Source organism: Amia ocellicauda, chromosome 10 (genome assembly GCF_036373705.1).
Source record: "Amia ocellicauda isolate fAmiCal2 chromosome 10, fAmiCal2.hap1, whole genome shotgun sequence".
In the NCBI taxonomy this organism is placed as follows: Eukaryota; Metazoa; Chordata; class Actinopteri; order Amiiformes; family Amiidae; genus Amia; species Amia ocellicauda.
In genome coordinates this window covers 21,248,291-21,270,853 of record NC_089859.1, presented here as the reverse complement: position 1 = coordinate 21,270,853, position 22,563 = coordinate 21,248,291, and the positions used below count along the sequence as shown (strand labels likewise).

The window sequence follows — 22,563 nt, the reverse complement described above, 5'->3', positions numbered from 1 at the left end:
ACAAGAACAAGTGTATTGCAATACACTATCATTTTTCATACAAATACTGTGTGCTTGTGAACGTTATTTTTCATTAACACATTATTTGTCACGCTTTTAAACCCCCGTTCTTGCAATAATAAAACGTGTGTAAAAACTCACAATACTTTTTTTTTAATTAACAAATTGTATTTATTATTTCATAGCCAAAAATAGATCCAATTCCACTTCCAACTGAAAATCTAATTATAGATTGTGGTGAAAATACCGCAGGGTCTCATTAAAAACAGACGTGTTGTTCAATAAGGATTATATATTAATAAGATTAATATTTACATCGTGTTGTATTAATAACGGTCTGATTCACACTGTTATGGGCTGATGTTCTTGTTTTAAAGAGAATATTAACTCCAATATGTAGGTAGGTAGATAATCAAACGTCCATTTCCATCCATCAAGTCATCTGTTATACTTCGATCTGCACTGCAATGTTTCTATTCTAAGAAGTGGATATATAATAATAATAATAATAATAATAATAATAATAATAATAATAATAATAATAATAATAATAATAATAACAACTACAACAACAACAACAACACAAATGTTTACCTAATATTCAGAATAAGCGCTGGATGTCTTTGATCTGGAGGTGGATGTCAGGTGGGATGGTAAGACCCCCCTAAACAATATCGACACTGTGTTTTCCCTCTTTAGCATTGCATGAGGTGTCTGATCAATGTGGTAGTTTTTATTTGATCGCTTGATCTCACTTTTAATTCCTTTCCCCCGGCCCTATACCATTACCCATCGAGTGCCCCGTTAAATCACAATTTTACATTTTCCACTCAGCAAGTCCATCTGCGGCGAGAAACGGGGTCTAAATAATGCCGCAGTTCCACTGGACAGCTGTAAAACACTCAACAGTAATTATACTCCCGCCTGGATTAGGATGCCATTATCATAATCTGGACATTTACAATTATCTATCATTGGCAAAGATGCGCCAGGTCTTGATTACAGAAGGCTTTTTTTTTTTTTTATCCAGCTCACCATCACTAAACAGTGACAGTAATAACAGCTAATTTTGCTGGCAATATAAGAGGTGCCGGGGTGTGCAAACAATTTCACACCTGGATGTGTTCACTCAACCAAGAGTGGGATAGAGAGAGAGAAGTGCGTCCAGGCACTGTAAAATGGGCTTTTCTGCTCAATGCAACTTGTTTAAAAAGATACCGAGCTCAGGTAAGCTGACACGATTCTTCAATATCTCTTTTATTTTGCCACATTGCATCGTTCATATCATGTTTTTAATTTGCAGGCTTTTTAGATTCGATTTGATGTGTGATGTTTTGAGTGTTGGTCTTTAATTAATTATCTGTTTTTCATAATGAATCCAAATGTAGTTGTCTTAGCAGAACATGATATCTTAACATGATATGTTTGAATTGATTGAATGCTTGTGCAGGTTTTCATAAACCACCAGTGGACAATATATCAGAGTATCTGAACTTCTAATTTCATATTTACTGTAACATTGTGATATTCAATTAAAACTCCAGTATTTAATTGTAAAAAAACAGTAAACTCCCTTTGACATTTGATTTTAAAGATGCTTTCTCGATACTTTAAATACTGACGAAATAAGTTATGAACATCAATACACTAAAATGATCATTTCTATCTTGTGTGTGTGTGTTTAAAGAAACGACCCATAACGCAATGTATGTGCTTTATCCTTTGTTATTGCATGTAAACCACATTTTTAGAATGCAATGTGTACATTTGAATTCGGGTTTAAATTGAGGATTTTATTTTATGCAAATGAAATTGTAGGTGGAAATGAACCAATATGTGTTTTTCACTGTTTATATTGCATCTGGTTCCGTTGGGTTTTAGCAGTGACTTGTAGTTTGTAAGACCTGGACATAAATATTGGCGTCGGACAGATTCATTTATTATAGTCTGCATGCGTGTATAACACATGCACGTGTATCTGTGTGTGTTTGTCATGACCTCAGAGGGCCAGCAATATTGTATTATTCATGGAAATTTGCAAATCCATAGATGTTGCTGTTTCTAAAGTCACTTTAAACCTGTGGGAAATGGTTGCTGCTCAGTTACAGCACTTTCTAAAATAAAAAAAGGGAATTTATTGTATCTTAGAAGTAAAATCATATTAAGGAGAATAAACGCGTTTTAGGTTTAAAATTAATAATTAGTGCAGTTTTCATTGTATCATCCAGTAATACTGGTCTCTCTGAAATGCACAACACTTAGGAACCATAGGCCCAGTTTTGAACTAATAATAATACATCATGATAGTTCAAATATAAGAGACAAAAGGGCTCCATCAGCCAGTCCGTGTGATGCACATCATTTTGTGGTGTCCATGTCGTCGTACAATTCAGATTTTGTATTTAATAGGCTAAATAAAGTATAGATACGTCGTCTGGGCCTGGCAGCTGCTGTCGTTAAAGGCTATTCTCATTTTCCTTTCCAACGTTATAATTTCAGATAATTTCCTCTACATGTGTAGGACCCTCGTCTCTGCAATTTGTGTATGAATAACAGAATAATTTTTCTCTTTTGTTTTGTCTCTGCTACCTCAGATCCACATAAAGATGGCTTTTAGTATTAAAAGTGGTAGAAAATTACAGGTAATTATCTTTGACGGTAAAAACGCTGTAATCAGCGGGCTACATCAAAAATTACCCTAATTATGCCTGCATTTATGAGACTGAGAGAGAGAGAAAAAAACTTCTTGTGGATAAAAACCCTAAATTGTCCCAAATATCTGCTTCAGAGAGGAAGGGGGTTGCAGCTGGAGGCTTTGTGTGCATCGATCCTGGGGCGCTTGGCATTCAGAGTCTCACAGGGAGAGAGAAAAGAGAAAATTGTCAATACTGCCATAAATGTGGGAGAAAATGACAAGATTGGCTGGACATGAGGCAGCAAAACCCTACCAGCGGATTAGTGGCCTATAGATAGAAGAACGGCTAGGATGGGTAAGTCCATTTCTTTTGTCTCTAATTAGTATGATTATCATTCCCATAACGATCTGTAAGGCACTGCCATTACACGGGGTTTGTGTGTATGTGTGTTTGTGCAGGCGATGGACATGGATCATTGTGCATTTTAATATAGATTATGATAGAATACAGATTTCATATTACAATAGTGAGTTTTGGAGACTCTGGCATTATGTGTGTGTCTCTAGGACGGTGTGTAGCTCTACAGGGGAATTCACTGACACATTCATTCCAGAAAAGCAAAAACTGCGTCTTCCTGTAGATACATTTTCCTTTTCAACTAAAGACTTTAATAATTGGTATCAAAATACACGACACGTTTGGTTTTTATTTTCTTTTTCTTTTTTTTCTTTTTTTTTTACTCCATATGTGAAAGAAGACAAAAACATATAAAGTATATACAACCGAAACGGAACAATATATACATGTACAGGTGTCCTTTAAAATGCTCCCCAGTTGCATGTTTAAAAGTGATCAGTCAAAATGCCCGGGATCAGCCCCGTGTCCCTATAGTGAAGTCCTTCATGGCTTCTAGGAGTCCCACTTTGACGGATTTGTACGTCAATTCGCGTTTTTCCTGAAATCCCCGGTTATATTTGGTATTTAAGAGGTGCACCTCTCTTTTAAAAAATAAAAAAGATGTCCCACGGATAAACCTCTGGCAAGTAGGGTTTTTTAGTTTCAAGTTTCATTCCTTTTGGATCACAAAGAAATCACCACCAGCTTTAATTGGAAAAGCTTTAATTTCCTCTGTAAACCGTTGGATTAAACCCCTCCAATAGGACGTTGTTGTGTTTGAGATCAGAAATCAACGGGTCGGGTGTGGGACATGGGTTTATAGGATAGGAATCCTGGAGGCCTCAGTTGAACTTCCTCTGCGATGTGTCGCAATTAAAAAAACAAAACAAAACAAAAACTCCAGTAAATGCATAGATCCACGAGATTTACATCATCTGTGACCTCTGCATGGTGTCTTGATGCGGTGAAGAGTACCAGTGAGAGTAGCCGGACATGTAGGTGTTGGCCGGCACGTTGACTCCCTTGCTGGAGTTGGACATGTCCCATATGGGCGGGATAGCTGGGGAGCGGGGGGACAGGGCGATGGAGCCGGGCAGGGGGTCGCTCTCCTGGGGATTCCCGCCCTGCTTCAGGAGCTTCTTGAACTTGGACCGCTTGTTCTGGAACCAGATCTTCACCTGCAGCCAAAAACAAACAAAATGCAAAACAAGTGCAAAACTCAGCATCAGCACATCAACACAACCACCGCAAACACAGCAAAGCCGCCTGGATTCACTAGAAAAGCGGAGCACTCGTTTTCCAGTGTCCGGTAGTGATGATAATGATATTACTATACTACTGATAATAGTAATAGCAATAATACTGACAACAACAATAATAAACATTTTATAGTAATAATAATAATAATTATAATAGGGATCGCCACTATAATAAGGGGAAGCAAATCAGGACAGTTGGGTCATCATAGTTACATACAAAACCTTTATACGTCTTCACACAAAAACGGATTGAGTTGTTAGGGATGAATGCAATGCGGCATTTTGTTTGTGTTTATATAAACCACTTTGTTAGATTTCGTTCTTCTGTACATTTTTATTGTTTTCCAGGAGTGCGTTGTAACAAACACAAAGGCGCAATTGTAATTTACTGTATTTACTGCACTGTGTGTATTTCTTTTTGTGGTACTTTGTGTGCCACACACCTGCGTCTCTCGGCTCGGTCACTCTTTGGTTTCAGACGCACATTCAAGAGCATACACGACGTCACAACAATACCGAGTAATATTGAATAATATTCATAATACATCCTGAACAGGCCTGCATTTACAGGGTAATTCGCACAGCGTTGCTAGCGAGGAAAACAGGTTCCTGCTTTTCAGGGAGTCTATTTCTAAATGTTTCAAGGTGCAGATCCAGTATATAACGAAATATGTGTGTGTGTGTGTGTGTGTGTGTGTGTGTGTGTGTGTGTGTGTGTGTTTTCACTTACATAGCTGTGGACTTGCTGGCCTTCTGTGTAGCGAAGGAAAACATTGAGAAAATAAATATGTACTGGTGCAAAAAATATATAATAATGCATTGTTAAAATGTATAGTCAGGTTCCATTAATGAATTGATGGTACCAAGAGAATAGTCTGTGTTACTTACTGTGTTCATTTGTGATTGCTGTGGTTGATTGTGGTTGGAATTGTTTTAAAATAATACCTAAAATGCATCTAGTGCAATAATAATAATAATAATAATAATAATAATAATAATAATAATAACAACAACAACAACAATGCTCACCTGCGTCTGTGTGAGCCCCAGCGAGGCGGCCAGCTCCGCTCTCTCCGGCAGCGCCAGGTATTGGGTTTGCTGGAAGCGGTGGTTCAGAGCCTGGAGCTGCAGGCTGGAGTAAATGGTCCGAGGTTTGCGGATTTTCTTCCCTTTGCCATTAAAGCGAATCTCTCCGTTTTCAATCACTGTGGTTTTCTGCTGTTCTGAACAATGGAAATGCAACGTTAGCTGAAAACAGCAGCGACGAGAAAAAAGCCTAAATACCTTGTCAAGAGGTTATATATATATATATATATATATATATATATATATATATATATATATATATATATAATCATAACAATAACATGCAATACATCAAGTCAATTACGCTGTAATGCAGCTCGATACTGCACCTACTCCATCGAGTAAGGTCTTCCTCCGATCATATAATACGCAAAAACTCATTTTGCTGATATGTTTGTATTTGCCAACACACATGACACACAGGAAAGCGAGTTTTAGTTTTGAATTGTACGTCCCATCATTTAAGGATTACCGATTGCCCGAAGCAAATGTCCAACCAGAGGAGTCGTATCATCCCTATTGAAAGTTAACATGGATTTAATTATGTCAAGAATGCGCTGCAATGTTTGGTAAAATTACGCGTAATGACAGCCCGACTAAAATTAGGTCAATTAAATGATAATTACACAGTTGTAAGGAATGTATAAGAACTTATATATTAATATCGATTTTATTATGATTTATATATGCTCCAATAGGCGGTATTTAACTCGATAACAGCCCAGGTATGGCCGTAATGAAAGGGAATGTACCAAGACTGGGGAAACAAAGCAAATCCACATCAGCACTGCAACACATTATTCACATGGGTAAACGCAATACTTGTGTATATCGCCCTGTCATTTTGTGTACTAAGACGCCGCATTATTACCCAAGAAAACCCTGGTGGCAAACGGTGATGCCACTGCCCAGTCCCAGACAATTCACCCAGACACACACAGGGCGCACGGTGCACAAAAGGTGCAAACGAAAGCAACAACCGCAAAGCAAACAACGCGAAGAAACCCTTACCTGTGTCCTCTAGCCGCGTCTGGCCGGCGGCGCTGTTGTTGTGGTAGGACGGGAGGTAGGGGCTGTGGTGGGAATGGCTCACGTACGAGTAGGGCAGCGACCTGTTGTAGGAACTGGTCCCAGTGTACGGGGAGCTGTCGTGCTGGTGGTGCGGGTGGGAGCCCGAGTGCAGGCAGTGCAGCGGGTAGGGGCCGGGCGCCATGGACGGGGAGCTCTGCTGCGAGTGGGACTGTTGCCCGAACTCCATGAAGGCGGATTTGGACGAGTCCTGGGCTTCCAGACCATCAGCCATCGTAGTCATGGTCATCATCAAAAACCACGGCTCTGAGAGCACTCACCCTCACTCCAGTCCAAAGAGGTGCTTTCTTTTTTCTTTCTTTTTCTTTTGGAGAGGGAGAGAGAGAGAGAGAGGGGGAACAGAAAATAGATGTTCTGGCCTTATTTACTCCCCCCCCACCCCCCCACCAAGGGAAAAAAAATTCTCTGCACTGCTTCTGCTGCTCCAATTCCTCTCGGTTTTTGCCAGAAGGTGGGCTGGAGTTCAGGCGCAGATTTTAAGGTGGATTGTGTTAAATTGGAGTCCCTGCTTGCAGACTTGATGCAGACGCCACAAGTCGGATGGTTCGTCTCCAAAGGGCAGCGCCTTCCGATTGGTCAGTGCACCCCGACGTCATCAGCACCGCGTTTGTACCGGAGACACAGTGAGTGAACCCACCTTACCGGCTCCCATCCTACCCCAAACCACAGAGAGAGAGAAAGAAAGAAAGAAAGAAAGGGGACGGTGCATCTCAGCAAGCGCTAAGGTCCGCTTTGCACAAAGACAGAAAAACAAAAACACCTACCAGTGTGTGCATGCATGGCTTATGTTGCGCTTTATTTCAACATCCACTTTCCTGTTTATTACATTACTAACTGGTGGAGAATCCATGCAATGTTCCCCTTATATGAATTCATCAGCCCTTCCATAAAGGAGAAAAAAAAAGACTTTACATTCATAGAGCAATGTAAAATGTTATTTTCAGCAGATAAAGCAGATAAAGCTTAATGGTAAGAAATAGCACAGTGATCGATTGTAGTGTTATTATTATTACTGTTGCTTTGGCATTGACTTGGGATACAGCTTTAATTATCGCGATATCTAATCGATTCATTTCACAGGGTCTAGTCGCAGGAATAGCTGACGTGTCGTGAGAGAGGATCACTATGATTATTATTACTGCAGGACTGTCAGCAGTACATGTTCCCCTATTGAAAACACAAGGGTCTGTTATTCTCCCAAATATATGCAAATTATACGTGCGGTTGCGGTTTGGCAAATCTCGATCACAATATAAACGATCAATGTAAAGTACCGTCGCCCTTTAATGGTCTCTTCATTCACATCTCAGATGATTTTATTTTATTGTCAACACAATTATTTTAAAAAATAATGCGGTTTTCATTTATTTCTAAACGGTGGGAAGAGGTAATTATGGTCGTAATCAGTAATACACAAATCTCCTCTGATTAACTGCACTACTTTATTCAAATTGCTGCTATAAAATGCAGAACAATTCGCCTGTAATAATTATGGACTGGATTTATTTTGGGAGGTGGAATAAAAGTGGATATAGCATAAATTATCCGCTAATTATACACTAGTGTCGCCTCAATTATCCTCTTATCAAAAACGGTTGTCTAAATGCAGAGTTTAGTTTCAATTTTCTCCTTTTCTATAACAAGAACTTCATACCTTGCTATTATTATCAGGGTTGTTATTTACCAATGGGTTTAAAACTGCACAGCCAGGCAGGACTAACCATTTTCCAAGGTGGACTTGGGGCGAAGCAGGGACACGTCCAGCAGCAGATGAGAAACGTATTGAACTTTGAATTTCTTTTAAAAAAATTGAATCTCCAAACACTATGGCTTGGGATAATACTTTTGGAGACAAAATCGGATAAGGTAGGGGAATCATATAGGAAATCATTTACGAGCATGTCTTTGAGTTGTTGTTTTTTCTCTCTTACTGAATATTTTCCATCACATCTGAGGTTTAATGCACTGTGCATTATTTTAATATACATTAGACATTATAGACAAGAACAACCAAGCTGCACAACCTACCCGTTTGGTCACACGACACAGCAGAGGGTGTCTCTTTCCTCCGGACCGTTTTAAGACGCTTCAGCAATCCTGAATAGAAGAAAAGTTTTTTTTCTTGCTCTTTATTCTGGATCTTGTGTCCCAGTTTAACACGCCAGAGAGAAACCAGATCCACACGTTTACTCGCCGGCTTTGGGTGAAACAGACAATACTTTCAGGTTCTGCACCTTGTTTCTGTTTGAATGCGAGGGAACCGTGGCGGTCGTTTATTACTGCTTTTAAAACGACCCGACTCTGACAGTTTTATTGCTTGCACTAAATGTGATATGAAAGCTGGATGTCCCGCTGCAGGCGTTGGTGATATATTATTTCCACCCCCCAAGATGAAGTGATGCGCTTATGAGAAACGGGTTTTATTAGGAACCCAGCCACACAGACATGACTGTGCTTCAGAGGTAACAAACTGGAAAGGATCCTGCCTTTCTGAGAGTTTAATAATGTATCTGAACCCTATATCCTCGATTGGGACCGGGCTATGTGTGGGAATAGACTTGTGGCAAATATGTAAAATCTATCAATTATATTTATTAATTAAAACACTAAAGAAGATTCAATGCACATTTAAAAGCAACACTTAAAAGTATATTCAATTTATTATAAAGAATGAAACATAATATATGATATATAATAAATATAATATATATTAAACATTTTTTGTAAGTGCAAACTGCATAACCTTTATTAAGCCGAAACTGTAAATAAATACATATTGCGTATTTACAAAAAAAATGTATATTTTTCTGTGTGAGGCATTTATTACAGAAATTGTAATTTCCTTTACAGCGGTAGTATTTTTATTTTTTTGGAATGGACTCAGTATTTATTGTGAAAATAAATATGTTAATATAATAAGAAATGCAAATTCTTGCTAATTGTCTGCCTTTCCATACAAAATATTTAGTCGTGATTTTTTTTATTTTGTGAGGCTCTGACTTCCGACCTTAAAGACACACAAGTAAAGGTATTAACACAATGTTTGCAGTGGTGTATGTAGAGGTGGTCGTTATTAAAGGCTGGAGGGGCTGTGCAGGAAAGTGAGTGGATAACCGCAGGGACAGGTGCGCGGACAGTGTCACAGTGTGGGTGTCGGGGTCTGAAGTGCGGATATTAGACCCTGTGCATCTTAAGAAAGACAAGAAGAAACCTGACAGCCTAGATGGGGCTGAGATAATACATGCATATTTTGTATCTATTACCTTAAGCTGTACATTTAAACAGCAACGCGGATATGACATATGTGTAATTACATCCACTAACATGATGTTGTTTTTAGGTTTTTGAAATCGAATTGATTGTTTTTCTAACTATACGTGTCTGTAATTGGTCTCGATGTTTATGAAGCGCATGTGTGTGCTTTGCGCAGAACACAATCAATATGACCCGGCCTGGAAATTACCAAGATGACCAAGAATCCAGAGCAATCAGTGAATGTATGATTCAATATTTCATGCAGTCTATATTATAGTTCATTGACTTTATTCTGTTGTGTGTGTGTTACAGTGGTCAGGTATGGCAGTGCAGAGGGGGGCCTTTCACAGTTGTACTTTTTTATACATGCTAAAAGAGAAAGAAAGAAAGAAAGAAAGAAAGTGTGTTTGAATAATGTGACTGAATTATGCTAAAAGTAATTAAAATAAACAGAGAGCGACATCATTAACCGTGTAGTAGCAGTTGTGGTTAATAAGTTCATGATTTTCCCTTCTGGGCGCATTTTTCGAGGTTAACATTTGCATATGAAATGCATAACTCCGCGGCATAACTCACCCTTTACGAGAAGCAGACTGATATACTTAATTAGGATTTGCTGTCGTTTTTGTTTTTTTACATAAAGCACTTATAAATGATGAGGACAAGAGAACAGTTCTCAACGGAACAGCTCCACGCCTTTTGTGTAAATATTGCCCTTTTCTACATGAGCTTATACACCAGAAACTGCTGTGTGTGTGCCTGCTCCTTTTTGTGCTTGGCGTTATACCACACGAGTAGTACCCTCTTTTCAGTACAATTTACTATTCCTTAGATTGACGATGCTGTGTAAAAGCAGCGCCAAATAGAGCAAAGAGGTTATCTTAACTAGCATGTATTGCAAGTCGTTGCACCACAAAACATATTTAATTTCGCAAAATAAAATAAAATGTAGAAGTGATGTAACCCGCGACGTATTCTGGAGGGGAAGTAAAAGGACAATCGGCAAAATAATTAACAAACAAATAAAGAAAATCCGTCCGTTTCATTAACAGGATGAAAAATTGATTAAAGCTGAATATTACATTCAAGCGTTTCCCTAAAGTTTCAATTGCACATATAAGATACCATCCCTTATGTGTATGTATTTATTTATTTGCACAACATCAACATTTGTTTTCAATACGGTTATTACACATTATCCACATACGCCGTATTTTTTTAATAAGAGATCAACTGCAGAACGTGCGAAATTGTATATAAAATAAAGTTTTTGTATTTAAAATAAGCCTGTGGCGCATACATCCGACGGTCTCATTTTGTATCTTTGTTGTTGTTGAAAGACAGATCAATTGGATTTCTGCAAGAGCGAATCAACCAGGCAACCTACAATGTACAGAGATGAGTTTATCTGTGTAGCAACAACAACAACAACAGCAACAACAGCAATACAAATATTCACCATCAACCATCAACCATCGACAACAACTTTATCCATCACCAAAATGTATTGAACACCCAACAGTGAGATGTTATGGCAAAGCACATCATGACAAAAATGAGGACACACGGAAACTAATAGGAAAATGTATTTCATTTTTTATTATTATTTGTTAGTTATTTAGCCTATGTATGTATGTTTTATGCATTAAAACGGATGCATGCGTGTGTGTGTGTGTGTGTAAGCGACATCTGTTCATCGCATTTGAAAAGTTGACATGATGCTCCTACACAACACATTTGCTCCTTCCAAGCGCCTGAAGTTTTGTGGTCGTTCTCTGAACAGCCATCGACTGGCTTGTATGGGGAGGCACCTCCTTGAAGTCGGAGCTCTATTTTGGGGAGCTTTTTTGGGCGTTAAAACTATGCTAGTCCAGTAGAAAACGTGCAAAGTGGCTTTTCTCTGGAGTTCAAACCCACCAGCTCCACACAGACTCGCAGGCGTCGATGGGTTCCCATCCCAGCCGTGTGAAGGATGTGGCGAGGGGAAAATGACTGCAGATGGATCACACACGCAGATTTCAATATCAGACATGGGTCAACATCATACAAATCAGAGGCAGAGCATCCGCAGAGAGCTGGCCACTGTCTCCTGCGCAGACGAGGAGATGGGTTGGAGCTGCTAACTCAAAGCTTACATGCGCATTCATTCAGTGTACGCCACCCAACCCAGTTTTAATTGCACGTTTCCACATGGAGACGGAAAAGCGGGCCACCATTTCAAGAACTTAACAAATGTGCCTGTTGCCTTCCACCAAAAGAGAGCTGTTTTGTTTGCGACTGTTGTATATATTATTATTATTATTGTTGTTGTTGTTGTTGTTGTCTAATTTTAATTACTTTTGTAAACGACACCTTCTCCGTGTTGCAGTCCGGTCACGTGTCTCACTTAGCTGCTGGGGGGGGGGGGGGGGGGTGACAGTTGTTAGGTGATATTTTTAAATGATCCCTATAGGCAACACACTTATTTTTAAAATCCCCCCGGCGCTCCTATAAGGCAGCGGGCCGCCACAATGTGAGTGTTAAATGTCTTGCATTTGAACCGACTGCACATGTGGTTCTGTGGTGAATTCCCGAAAAACTGAAAAGTATAGAGAGCGGGAAACTAAATAAAAACAAGCTTAATGTTAATAGGACCTTAACCTTAATATTGTTCTTATGGAAATGATTTGTTAACATTCCGCACTAAACCATTTAAACATCTCTGTGTACAACTGCTACTGCTGCCATGGCTGCTCCCTGCAGGCACCAGTGCTACTGCTGCTAATATTCAGACGCAAATAGCACGGTTTTACTATATTGAATTATTATGTGCTAATATTATTGCCAGCACGCTCTTACAAACAGGACGCAATAGAGGGGTTTGTGCAGCTTTAGTGAAGTATAACCACTGCATGTCAGCTTGCTTGGCCGGTTTTGCTCTAGTCTTTTGGAGAGATGAGCACATGGGATTTGGGCGTCCATATCAATACAAATGGATAATGGTGATGATGCTTGATACGCGATATCTTTGGTAAAGTGATGTCATACCCTGGTATTGAAGAGGGGTAGAGCACAACCTGGACAGTCCGCCATGCCACAATTAACACCCGGAGGCTACTATGAATATAATAACATGCATTAATAAATGCATATGTGATAGGTAGCCAATATTTTAGATAGATCTTGCACCCTTGCGCATCCCTCTCCCCGTGGTCGCGGATGGGATTCTTCTGGACATTTTCACTACTTTATTTAGGACTCCTTAATGCCGCAAATGATATACAAACGTTTTTAAATGAAGTTCAGTTTCCTTGGCGGCAGCGCAGGCATATCAATCGAGATACATCGATACAACTTTCAACAATTTCTTATAACCAATGTTAACCGGTTAAATCGAATATCACACTTTTAATGATTTATTTATTTTTGGTACAAGTGGACACAAAATCCTAATCCTTTTGTATGATTTTAAAAATGAATTCAGGATGTCGTGTTATTCCGTTTCCATCATGAATATGATTTGTGCCTCTGCGTTGTGTGTCATTGTGTATCTCTGCAGTTTTGGCAATGAAACGCTTCACAGGCGGGTCGAGTTAAAGGTTTCACTCCGTCTCTGGTCAAAACTAATATTTACTGCATTGATTTCTCAGCGCCTTTATCTTCGCACCAGATTGCTGGTTTAACATGATTGTTTCCCCTTTTTCCTAATTAACACCTAAAAGTAAAGCGTAACTATAAACTGAAATGTATAAATATTAACCTTTAAATACTGCGCCTATATGTTTAAACATCAGTTCTTACATGTTTCACTTTTCCCTCAGTTCGTTGCCCTGTCTATGAACTGTTGCCGAGTATGTAATTGTATGGCAGTCTTGTACTGAAGTTTTCACTTTGTGTTCATCTTGACTGACCATACAGGATAACTAATGACATGATGTACAGATTTATGTTAATTATACAACCAGGTCACCGCAAGTATTAGCGTTTCTCTAAGAAAGTTAGAATCGCTCAACATGACAAAGAAAAAGATCCTGCGACATATATGTATTATATGTGTGTGTGTGTGTGTGTGTGTTTAATCTCTATGACTTATACATCTGGTATAAGTAATCAGTAAATATATAATAAATGTATTGCTTGCTCACTAAATGTAATATATCTGCAGAATATCAGAACTCAATTGTTCTGAATATCAAACTGAAAAATTGCACATATTTATTACCTGTGGTCCCTTTGCCCAATACATGAACCTGTCGCAATGTGTGTGTGAGTGTGTGTGTATATATATGTGTGTATATGTATATTTATATGTTTATATATATATATATATATATATATATATGTAGCCTGTATTTGTCTGTACGTATATGTATAGTTATATATTTTTTGTGTGCGTGTAAATCTATATGTATATTTATATATTTGTGCATGTGTATATTTATATTGAAATTATATATTATATATATTATTGAAATTCGCAGTTGTTCGCAGTAATAGAGTCAGTTTAAATTGACCGTCACCTGCGTCTCCCCAGTGACAGCTACAGGCCTATTCTTCTTACTCTTTTCTCTTTCTGCCTTTTCCTATTTTCATCTCACTTCTAGGGGCCACACCATTCACTTCCTCCCGGCCCTGGTTTTAATTTGACATGAAACAAATGAAGATATTTGCCAATATTGAAATGCCTTCTCGTAGCATGTTGAACAAATGGGAACATTGTGCACGGAGTTTATGCTTCTTTTTCTTCGCCTTATGAGACATTATTAGCTCTGACAGCATGCAGCTCAGGTTTTGAGGAGAGGATTTTGTAAAGAGATGACAGACAGGAAGGGCAGCAATCACGGGCTTCTTGGGCTAAAGCTTTTTTTTTTTTTTTATCAGACTGTTCTGTTCGATGCCATTTATCCCTGATGATAGAAAATTGCTCTGTTGCCAGGACGCAGCAGCTGAAATAGAGGGCAAGAGCAACATTTCCATTTTCCAGTTTGAAAGCCATTCAAATGAATTAGTAAAATGAAAAAAAGAGAACGAAAATCCAGCGGTAAACAAAAGGCACTAAACAAAGATACCTTTTCTTGCAGAGCGCCTTTTTCATTTTATCATTTTTTTGTTTGCAGCTAAAGCCATGGCTTTCAATTCAACACTTGCAAATCACGGTGCCTTGGGATACTTCAAAGGCAGCGAGATATTTTCAAAAGCCCTAAAAGCTCATAAAACATAAGCATCTCGCCGAGGAGAATATTCTGGCTCACATATTGTGATCTGTTTTTATAATTCTATATACGTAACATATTATTTTGTTCTCTTCTTTGTCTGTTTATTATTCATTGTACCTACCTACCTACATACATGCAAGCATATATACTATATACATGCATGCATCTATACATACATACAGATACATAGCGTTTAAAAAAGCTGTAAAGGGTTAGTCTATTGGCTAGCCTCTTGTTTTTGCATCCTATAATATTGCTTATTTTATAGTAGCTTGTGCGTATAGCTCATAGATCTTAGACGTCCATGATGTTAAAGATAATGCATTGTTAGGTGAAGAAAACAGGGGATGTAGGATGTGCTGCTCTTCTCCAGTCTAGTGAAATGATGGGATGCTGCAGGAGACTCCGTTGTCATGACGTGCTGTGGAGAGACGGGTTAGACTCGGCGTTGCCTTCATCCAGGGGCAGAACAACTGGAATGAATGAGAGAGAACGGGCTTTCATTAATATCCCAATGGTTTTCAATTTTCATTTCTCCTACGCGTTCTTTGTCATCTCTGTCATTACAGGCCGGTGCTAAAGCGTTCAGAAAATGTTATGAGACGTTATGTAAAGTAGGCTACATTTCTAAATATTTGTCTGTGTGTGAAGACTAATGTGCGTGTGTGTGTGTGGGGGGGGGGGGGGGGAGCAATACACGGGACATTACTGTCTCTATTGGCCCATTTCCGACACTCTCAGATTTTAACACATTAACGACTACACGTGCTGTACATGAATTTAAACACAATGTGTCATAGCTAACAAACTGTATAAAACACACAACATGTGTTGACCTCACACCCAGTCCTGTGTTCACAACGATGCGTGACTAATGATAACGAGCATTCTAATTTGAGATGGAAACTCAATCCATAATTGTGCCCTTGGATTGTATACACCTTGGATAATAAAGAATAAAACATAAACATATTAATTAATATAATGTCTGCTTCACCTGAAAAACAACACAATTTAAATCCTCCTCCCAACAACCTGCCAAATGTACTGATGTATTATTATTATTATTATTATTATTATTATTATTATTATTATTATTATTATTATTATTTTTAAATCATATTATCCTGTTTATACGCAGTGGCGCAAAATACGTAAACATAATAAAACTCTAAGCTACAAATACACGTTTCAATGTATTTATACAGTGTTATAAAATAATTGTGCAAACTCAAACATATGTTTTGTGATCAAACTACATGTTTCTGATGCTCAAAGAATACGGTCAATGGAAATAGTGACTCACAATGTTTTTTATAGATGTTCTATTTGTGTGTCAGAAATATGTTTGAGCACAATGCATTTTTGCAGTTTTATACGTCTTGTATTATTGTTATTTATATATGAATTTTAAAATACATTTTCTTTTTCTTTTAATGGTTATTCTTGTAAATGTAAAATCTGTAGCCTGTATTATATTTTGTACTAAATTCATTCAGTTCTTTACAGTAAATGCTTTGGTAATACCTGTCTAAACTTGTCATGCCAATAAAGCTCCTTTGAATTTAATTGAATACTTCTTTTATCACCCATCTGTATAGAGCTGTCGATGGTATTTTATATACTTTACGAATGAGATCTCCAGTGGGTGAAAGTAAAGACGGGATGATTCAGTGACTGACAGAGTCTTTGCTGGTAATTCCTGTCTTCTGGTGGCTCTAGATCCCAAAGTGTAGCCTTGTCGCCTTCATTATACCGTTATAGTTCGTGCTATAAAACACCAGCTGTAATTAAATCACTGGAGTGTGTAATAGATACAGCCTATCATTTATATAACATGAAACCCAATGTTTTGCAAGGGACAGGAAAGGCCTGTTCCTAAAATCTCGCTCCGCGTCTGGAAGATAGACTCTCGGTTTGCAAGAGAAATACGCTATTTAAAAAAAAAAAAAAAAAAAAAAACACAAAAACATATATATATATATATATATATATATATATATATTACTTATTTGGTAAACCGCTCACAATACTACACACCCCGCAGTCCACATGTGCTACAGACCCATTTTTAAAATGCACCGTTTATTTATTGGCTCAATTGAGCCCCGACACAAAGAAAAGGACGAAAAAAAGAATGTCAGATATAAACTGGATGTCAATATACAAAATTCCATAACCAAAGAGGAATTACAGGTTTCTCACTGACTGAAATTAAATTATTACAGGGATTATTAACGTTTAATAGTAGTAGTAGTAGTAATAATAATAATAATAATAATAATAATAATAATAATAATAATAATAATAAAGAACTCACTAAAAATTGCACAAATCCCACAATAAATAGATTTAATAATAATAATAATAATAATAATAATAATAATAATAATAATAATCGAGTTTCATTGTTTTATGCTGATTTAAAAAACACTGTAATTTGCACCTATAATAATTGGTATATTTACGAATTGCGCAGATACTTCACTCTTTTGAAAGATTATTTATAATACACATATTTGAAATATTTCAGACTATTTCAGAAATATTTCGTCTTAGAAATCATGTGTCTAACATTTGGCCTCTCTCGCCAGCACTGGCAATTACATTTGACTCTCAATTAACCAATTAACCAAGAGTCAGAAACCAGTGGGTGTCTCGTGCTCAGAAACACAATCCGCAACTTTCAATAAACGGCAGAATTATTTTCGCACAACTTTTAAAAATTAAAGGAAACAAATAAATTTATACATTCAGCAACATTTAAATTACATTTTCTATAATAAACCGATTTTTATAGACCGGAGATTTATTATGATACAATAATGAAGCATTCAACCTTTGTCGTTTAGATCGTTATTTATTATTCAGCTGTTAGCAGATAACAGTATTGAACTGTTACCTGGTGTAAAGAAAACAAGAAAACATGAACGCAACACAACTTTCATATGGAGTTAAGTCATAGGCTATCGATTTCCAAACAATTCCAGATTCGTTATTATATTTTGTAAATTCTTTGTACTATTATTATTATTATTATTATTATTATTATTATTATTATTATTATTATTATTATTATTTGAATTTAGCTCTTTGATTTCGTTGAGTAAAACGACCGGCTAAAATGCAAGAATAACTTTTTTGTCTTCTCTGTACATTAGTAGGCCTACTTTTAAACCTTGTACGCTTTTTATATTTAGCCCACTCGGATCGCATATATTATAAAAGATTCAAGTGAATTGGAAACTTTGCCAACCTGCCAAATATAAATGACAAAGTCGATAGGCCCCGATTTGCAGAAAAAGATATCCGAAAGGCAGGATGAACAACCAAGGAAAATTCCCAAACAAACGGATCGCCTATTGCGGTTTTTAGAACCGCGTTAAAATTAACTAATTAACTAACTTATTATAAAGCAATTTATATATGTGTTAAGGGCGGTTGAAAACTCTCACTTGGAGTGGCTTTTGGTTTCAATTGCATGTTGATAAACTTCACAATTGCTGTGCAAATGCTAAAATAGTTGGCAACAGAACTAAATATTATTGTACTGGTTAAAACAATGTGCTAGAGCTGCCTGTACTGGTAACCATTGCAGGAGAGGACAGCCCCGAGAGTTAGACACTTTCTGACCACTGACCACAGAGGTGTTGAGGTATTTGCCTACATGGAGCTGCATTGGATTCTGTCTGATTTCAGTCTCACACTATGTCTGCTGAACAGCTGAGCCTCCATCTAGTGTTGAGAAGCAGAGACAGAACTTAATTATCATGTTTAATGATGATCCAATAGGAGGCTACTCAGACTTCATAAATACAGGACAGTAGCTGTGATCGAAACAGCGGAAACTGGAAGTGACAGCTCCGTTCTTCTGCAGCTCCATGAGAAAAGTATTCGATGCAACTCTGTCTGGCCTGAAGTGTGGACATGTGAAGGGGAGATTGGCGGTGTGGGGGACGGGGACATGGGCCAAAGCCAGATCACAAGAATGGGGCAGTTTTGTGCACAAGGTGCTTCGCCCAAAAAAGAAAAGCCACATAAGACAATGGCCGTTGAAATGTGAGAGTCCTGCAGGCACTGGAGTGGAAGAGTTTCGCACCTGTTGGAGCGGCTCCATTATTGGAAGGTCTCTGGGGGGGCAATAATGCAAGACCTGCCCCAAAAAGCCCCCCCATTTACAGCTGCCTGGATCGCCATGCGCCGACACTCACAGCGACGGTCACCGAGCAGAAAACATGTCTGATGTCTCTCACAGAGCTGCCAGAGCATCATCATTATAGGTTAATAATGAAAAACAAACACAAATGAGTCTGCAAATCATGTTAGACCGCTTTCCTGTCCTTTACACACACACACACACACACACGCACACACATATGTACAATACAATTCATTTTAAATTAATGGGTGATAATTCTCCATTTTGCCATTGATTTTGATGCTTTTTAGTTGGGTTTTTTTGGTATTTCTGCCACATAGAGAGGGAGACAGCCATTCTTTCAGAAGGCATACCTTACTCTTCAGTCACAGCTATTGATTCAGCCTTATTAACTGCCATCTTCCCCCCTCTCTCTCTCTCTCTCTCTTGCTCCCTCTCTCTCCCCCTCTCTCTCTCTTCCACAGCTGCACTGAAAGATGGTCAGAGAAATGGCTTTCAGAGCGAGCAGAGCCATCCTGGTGCTATTAGACTTGTTGCTAATAATAGGTGTTCCAGCGCCGGGAAGATCAATCAAGGCGAATCACAGGGAATGTTCCGAGGAACAGATTTACACATCTGCCCAGATGGATCAAATTACACTTGTCTGTTTTTAGTTGCATTACTTAGAAATTGGTTGTCTACTTTTTTTTCATTTATGTGTCAATGGGCCGCTAAAAGGATTTCGCCAGTAAATCTCCTGTCATCTCTCTCTCTCTCTCTCTCTCTCTCTCTCTCTCTCTCTCTCTCTCTCTCCCCCTCTTCCTCTCTCCCTCTCTGACTGTAATGGATTTATTTTGATTGCAAACTTGCTTATGCACAGACAAATAATATCAGGTACCAGTGAGAGTTCACACCTTTGATGCGGGTCCAGATCGGATCTCTTGGAATGCTGTATTTCAGTTGTGTCTGAGGTGTATTGCTTCCTTTAACATTATTTTACAGTATGTGATAGATTTCCTCTGATGCATTACACAGATTATTACAATGCCCATAAAAACCTGTTTCAGCAAACGTGCACGACTAGGCATCAAGGCGATTCCATGAATGGGTGAACATCAATGCCAGAATTACAAAATCACTAATTGCCTTGGTAAGTGGGCTATTATGGCGCTCTAATAAATCAGATTTCAGGATCCGCCATCAGTTTCATGCGATGGACTGAGGAGAATCTGGGGCAGAAGTGATTTTGTCAGGCGAAAGTTGTGTTGTTTTAATTTTGAGGGCCATCAGAGAGAAGCAGTAACATTTTCTGAAACTTTTTTTGTCAAGTCATGTCCTCTGGTTGGTTCTACATTGGGGGGATAACCCCAATTATGACTGGTTTTGAATATTGCTTCAACATTCAAGGTGTTATTAATCTGTGCAATTGCTTTGTATTGTTCTTAAGAAAGACTGACAGGATTTCATGATAGAGTATTTTCCATGTCTTAAAATATACAGATTTCTTATTTTTTTAAATAATCTACTGTATTGTGTATGTGTATTTCTATGGGAGTCATCAACATGGGAGCTGACCTCTAACTTGGTGTGATATATTACTGTGCAACCTGGAAATCCTTACTAAGACAGTTTTGGTATCTAGAAGGATAGAGGTTACTTCCCAATATTGTTTTTACAAAGTCTGTTTGTGGATTTGTGAACTAATCAAGATAAAATAAAGGCTCTTTTCTCCCCGACTCCTTTTCACTGCGTCTTAAATGGCATTTTCTAGTCGCAGGAATCTGGATGCTGTGGAACAGGTAATTAGCTTTAATGCAATGTTAAAAGCAGGCTCCTTTGATGTGGTCGCAAGTCACTAATAAAAGAGTCGTGATCACACAAGGTGATGTGAGCTGTCAGGTATTCAGATTTTAATGCCACAGCAAAGAGCTCTGAACCCTGAGGGGTTTTGTGTACCTGACAGAAGGTACACACAGTGCGTGCTGTTCTGGCGCTTGTCCCGTTGTTTTTTACACGGTAGCGTCGAATGTCAATCACTCATAATTCAGTGCGTCTGGAAGAGGTCGGGCACAGGAGTAATGAATGAATATCAGGCCCAGTCAGCTGTTCGGTGCATAAGGTGGCTGCCAGGCTTGGGAAGCAAGATCTGTTTGTCTCTCTGTGATATCCATCAGGGTGACTATTTTCTTCTCCTCCAAGACCTGATTTTATTATGATGAATGCATCCCCTTCCTTGTGGCCTAGTCTGTCCTGTTTGGTGATTAGTGAAGGGGCTTGCTGTGGAAAAAGTAAATAAAACCAACTGACGGAGAATGGGCCAGTGGATTTGATGTGTGAGAAAATGCCAGTTAATTCCTTGGATCCAAACTGCTTTCAGTGACCTCAGAGACAGAGAGAGAAGCATGTTTCTGATGCAGTAAAAGTCCATGACAGTTCCAGGAAATTACACTTTAAAATATTCATTCAATGCTAAACCGCGAAGCTCAGTATTTCGTACCCGTTCAGTGTGTGCCTAAAGTAGGTAAAAGCCACACTTCTCCCCTTCCATTTACATTGAAATGAGTTTTGCTAGTTGAATACAAACAGTCTAAATGCATGTATTTCGCTCATTTGACTGTGTTTCCCATCACTGCACGCTCTACCTTTGTGTTTGCCTCCCACCGGGGCACTGGCGGAATAGCAAATGTAATTCAAAACATTCACAATCCCCCAGAAAGACAGAGAGAGAAACATGAAGAAGTCCTGGATTTCGACAAAGGTATTCAAATCCCATGATTGCAAACAAACATAATGAGTAGCATCTGCCTCGGTCGTAGAGAAACCTACAGATGCAAACTTTTATCATGTCACAGAAATGGGGAAGAAAAGCCTGCCAGCAGCTGGGTAATGCCATCCAGAAACCACTCTGTCAAGAAATGCACAGCAGATTGTGGGCTTCGGCCGGTATATCAGCTTACTGTTTCCTTTCATTATGAGCAAAACTTTACACTGAGACGCAGTCATGGCGAATATATTGAGTCTGAATGCGAAGGGCTTCCAAAGTAGGTCAGCGCATCACGTTGGCTTCGTTTGATTGGAAGCCCCGCAGCAAAGGTGCTACACATGTTTGATTTCTTCTATATGTAAAGCGCAGGACAAACACGTCTGACAGCACAAGTTGCCCAGTCTCATTTCATGTAAATATTAATGTGTCATTACTTGTTTCCAGAAAAAAAAAAACATCTTGGTTTCATACCGTACTGTGTTGCTTCATGTATGTGTGTGTTTCCTAAAGTTGCTAACATGCCCCTTAAATATTGAGCCCTCTGAGACAGCACTGACGTTTTAATTTGCCATCAAACCACATGATTTCAGAAAGAGCTGTAAGCTGCAGCAGTTATTCTTGAGAACTGCCTTGTTAAGTGGATGTAATTTTCTGTTTCCTATCTTCTTTATTAAATGTGCATTGTCATTGTATATAGATATATAATGTGCAAAACATATGAATATGATTAGGCAAAGGCAATAAA

General features: G+C 38.5%; 1 protein-coding gene and 1 long non-coding RNA gene across 3 annotated transcripts; one reads left to right on the top strand and one right to left on the bottom strand.

The window, feature by feature from the left end:
* The first annotated feature begins 894 nt into the window (after window positions 1–894).
* LOC136760206 (uncharacterized) lies at window positions 895–20,790 on the top strand. 2 transcript variants are annotated; one of them, XR_010820176.1, is made up of 4 exons: window positions 895–1,227; window positions 2,789–2,990; window positions 6,982–7,089; window positions 19,540–20,790. It is a non-coding gene; the product is annotated as an uncharacterized LOC136760206 (long non-coding RNA). The 2 variants fall into 2 exon arrangements; XR_010820177.1 differs by lacking the exon at window positions 6,982–7,089 and having other exon boundaries at window positions 899–1,227.
* On the bottom strand, window positions 3,282–6,865 carry dlx6a (distal-less homeobox 6a). The gene is made up of 3 exons (XM_066715508.1): window positions 6,389–6,865; window positions 5,321–5,514; window positions 3,282–4,210 (listed from the first exon to the last, which is right to left on the bottom strand). Exons 1-3 carry the CDS (start codon window positions 6,696–6,698, stop codon window positions 3,959–3,961), a joined length of 756 nt encoding a protein of 251 aa, XP_066571605.1. The 5' UTR covers window positions 6,699–6,865; the 3' UTR covers window positions 3,282–3,958.
* Window positions 20,791–22,563: the final 1,773 nt, after the last annotated feature.

Bases quoted from the DNA above. Each gene is read 5' to 3' on its own strand.
- dlx6a (XM_066715508.1), bottom strand. From the start codon at position 6,698: ATGATGACCATGACTACGATGGCTGATGGTCTGGAAGCCCAGGACTCG. The intron at 5,515-6,388 runs GTAAGGGTTTCT...TCCATTGTTCAG, and splicing joins GACGCGGCTAGAGGACACAG to AACAGCAGAAAACCACAGTG. The intron at 4,211-5,320 runs GTGAGCATTGTT...TTTTGGCTGCAG, and splicing joins TGGGGCTCACACAGACGCAG to GTGAAGATCTGGTTCCAGAA.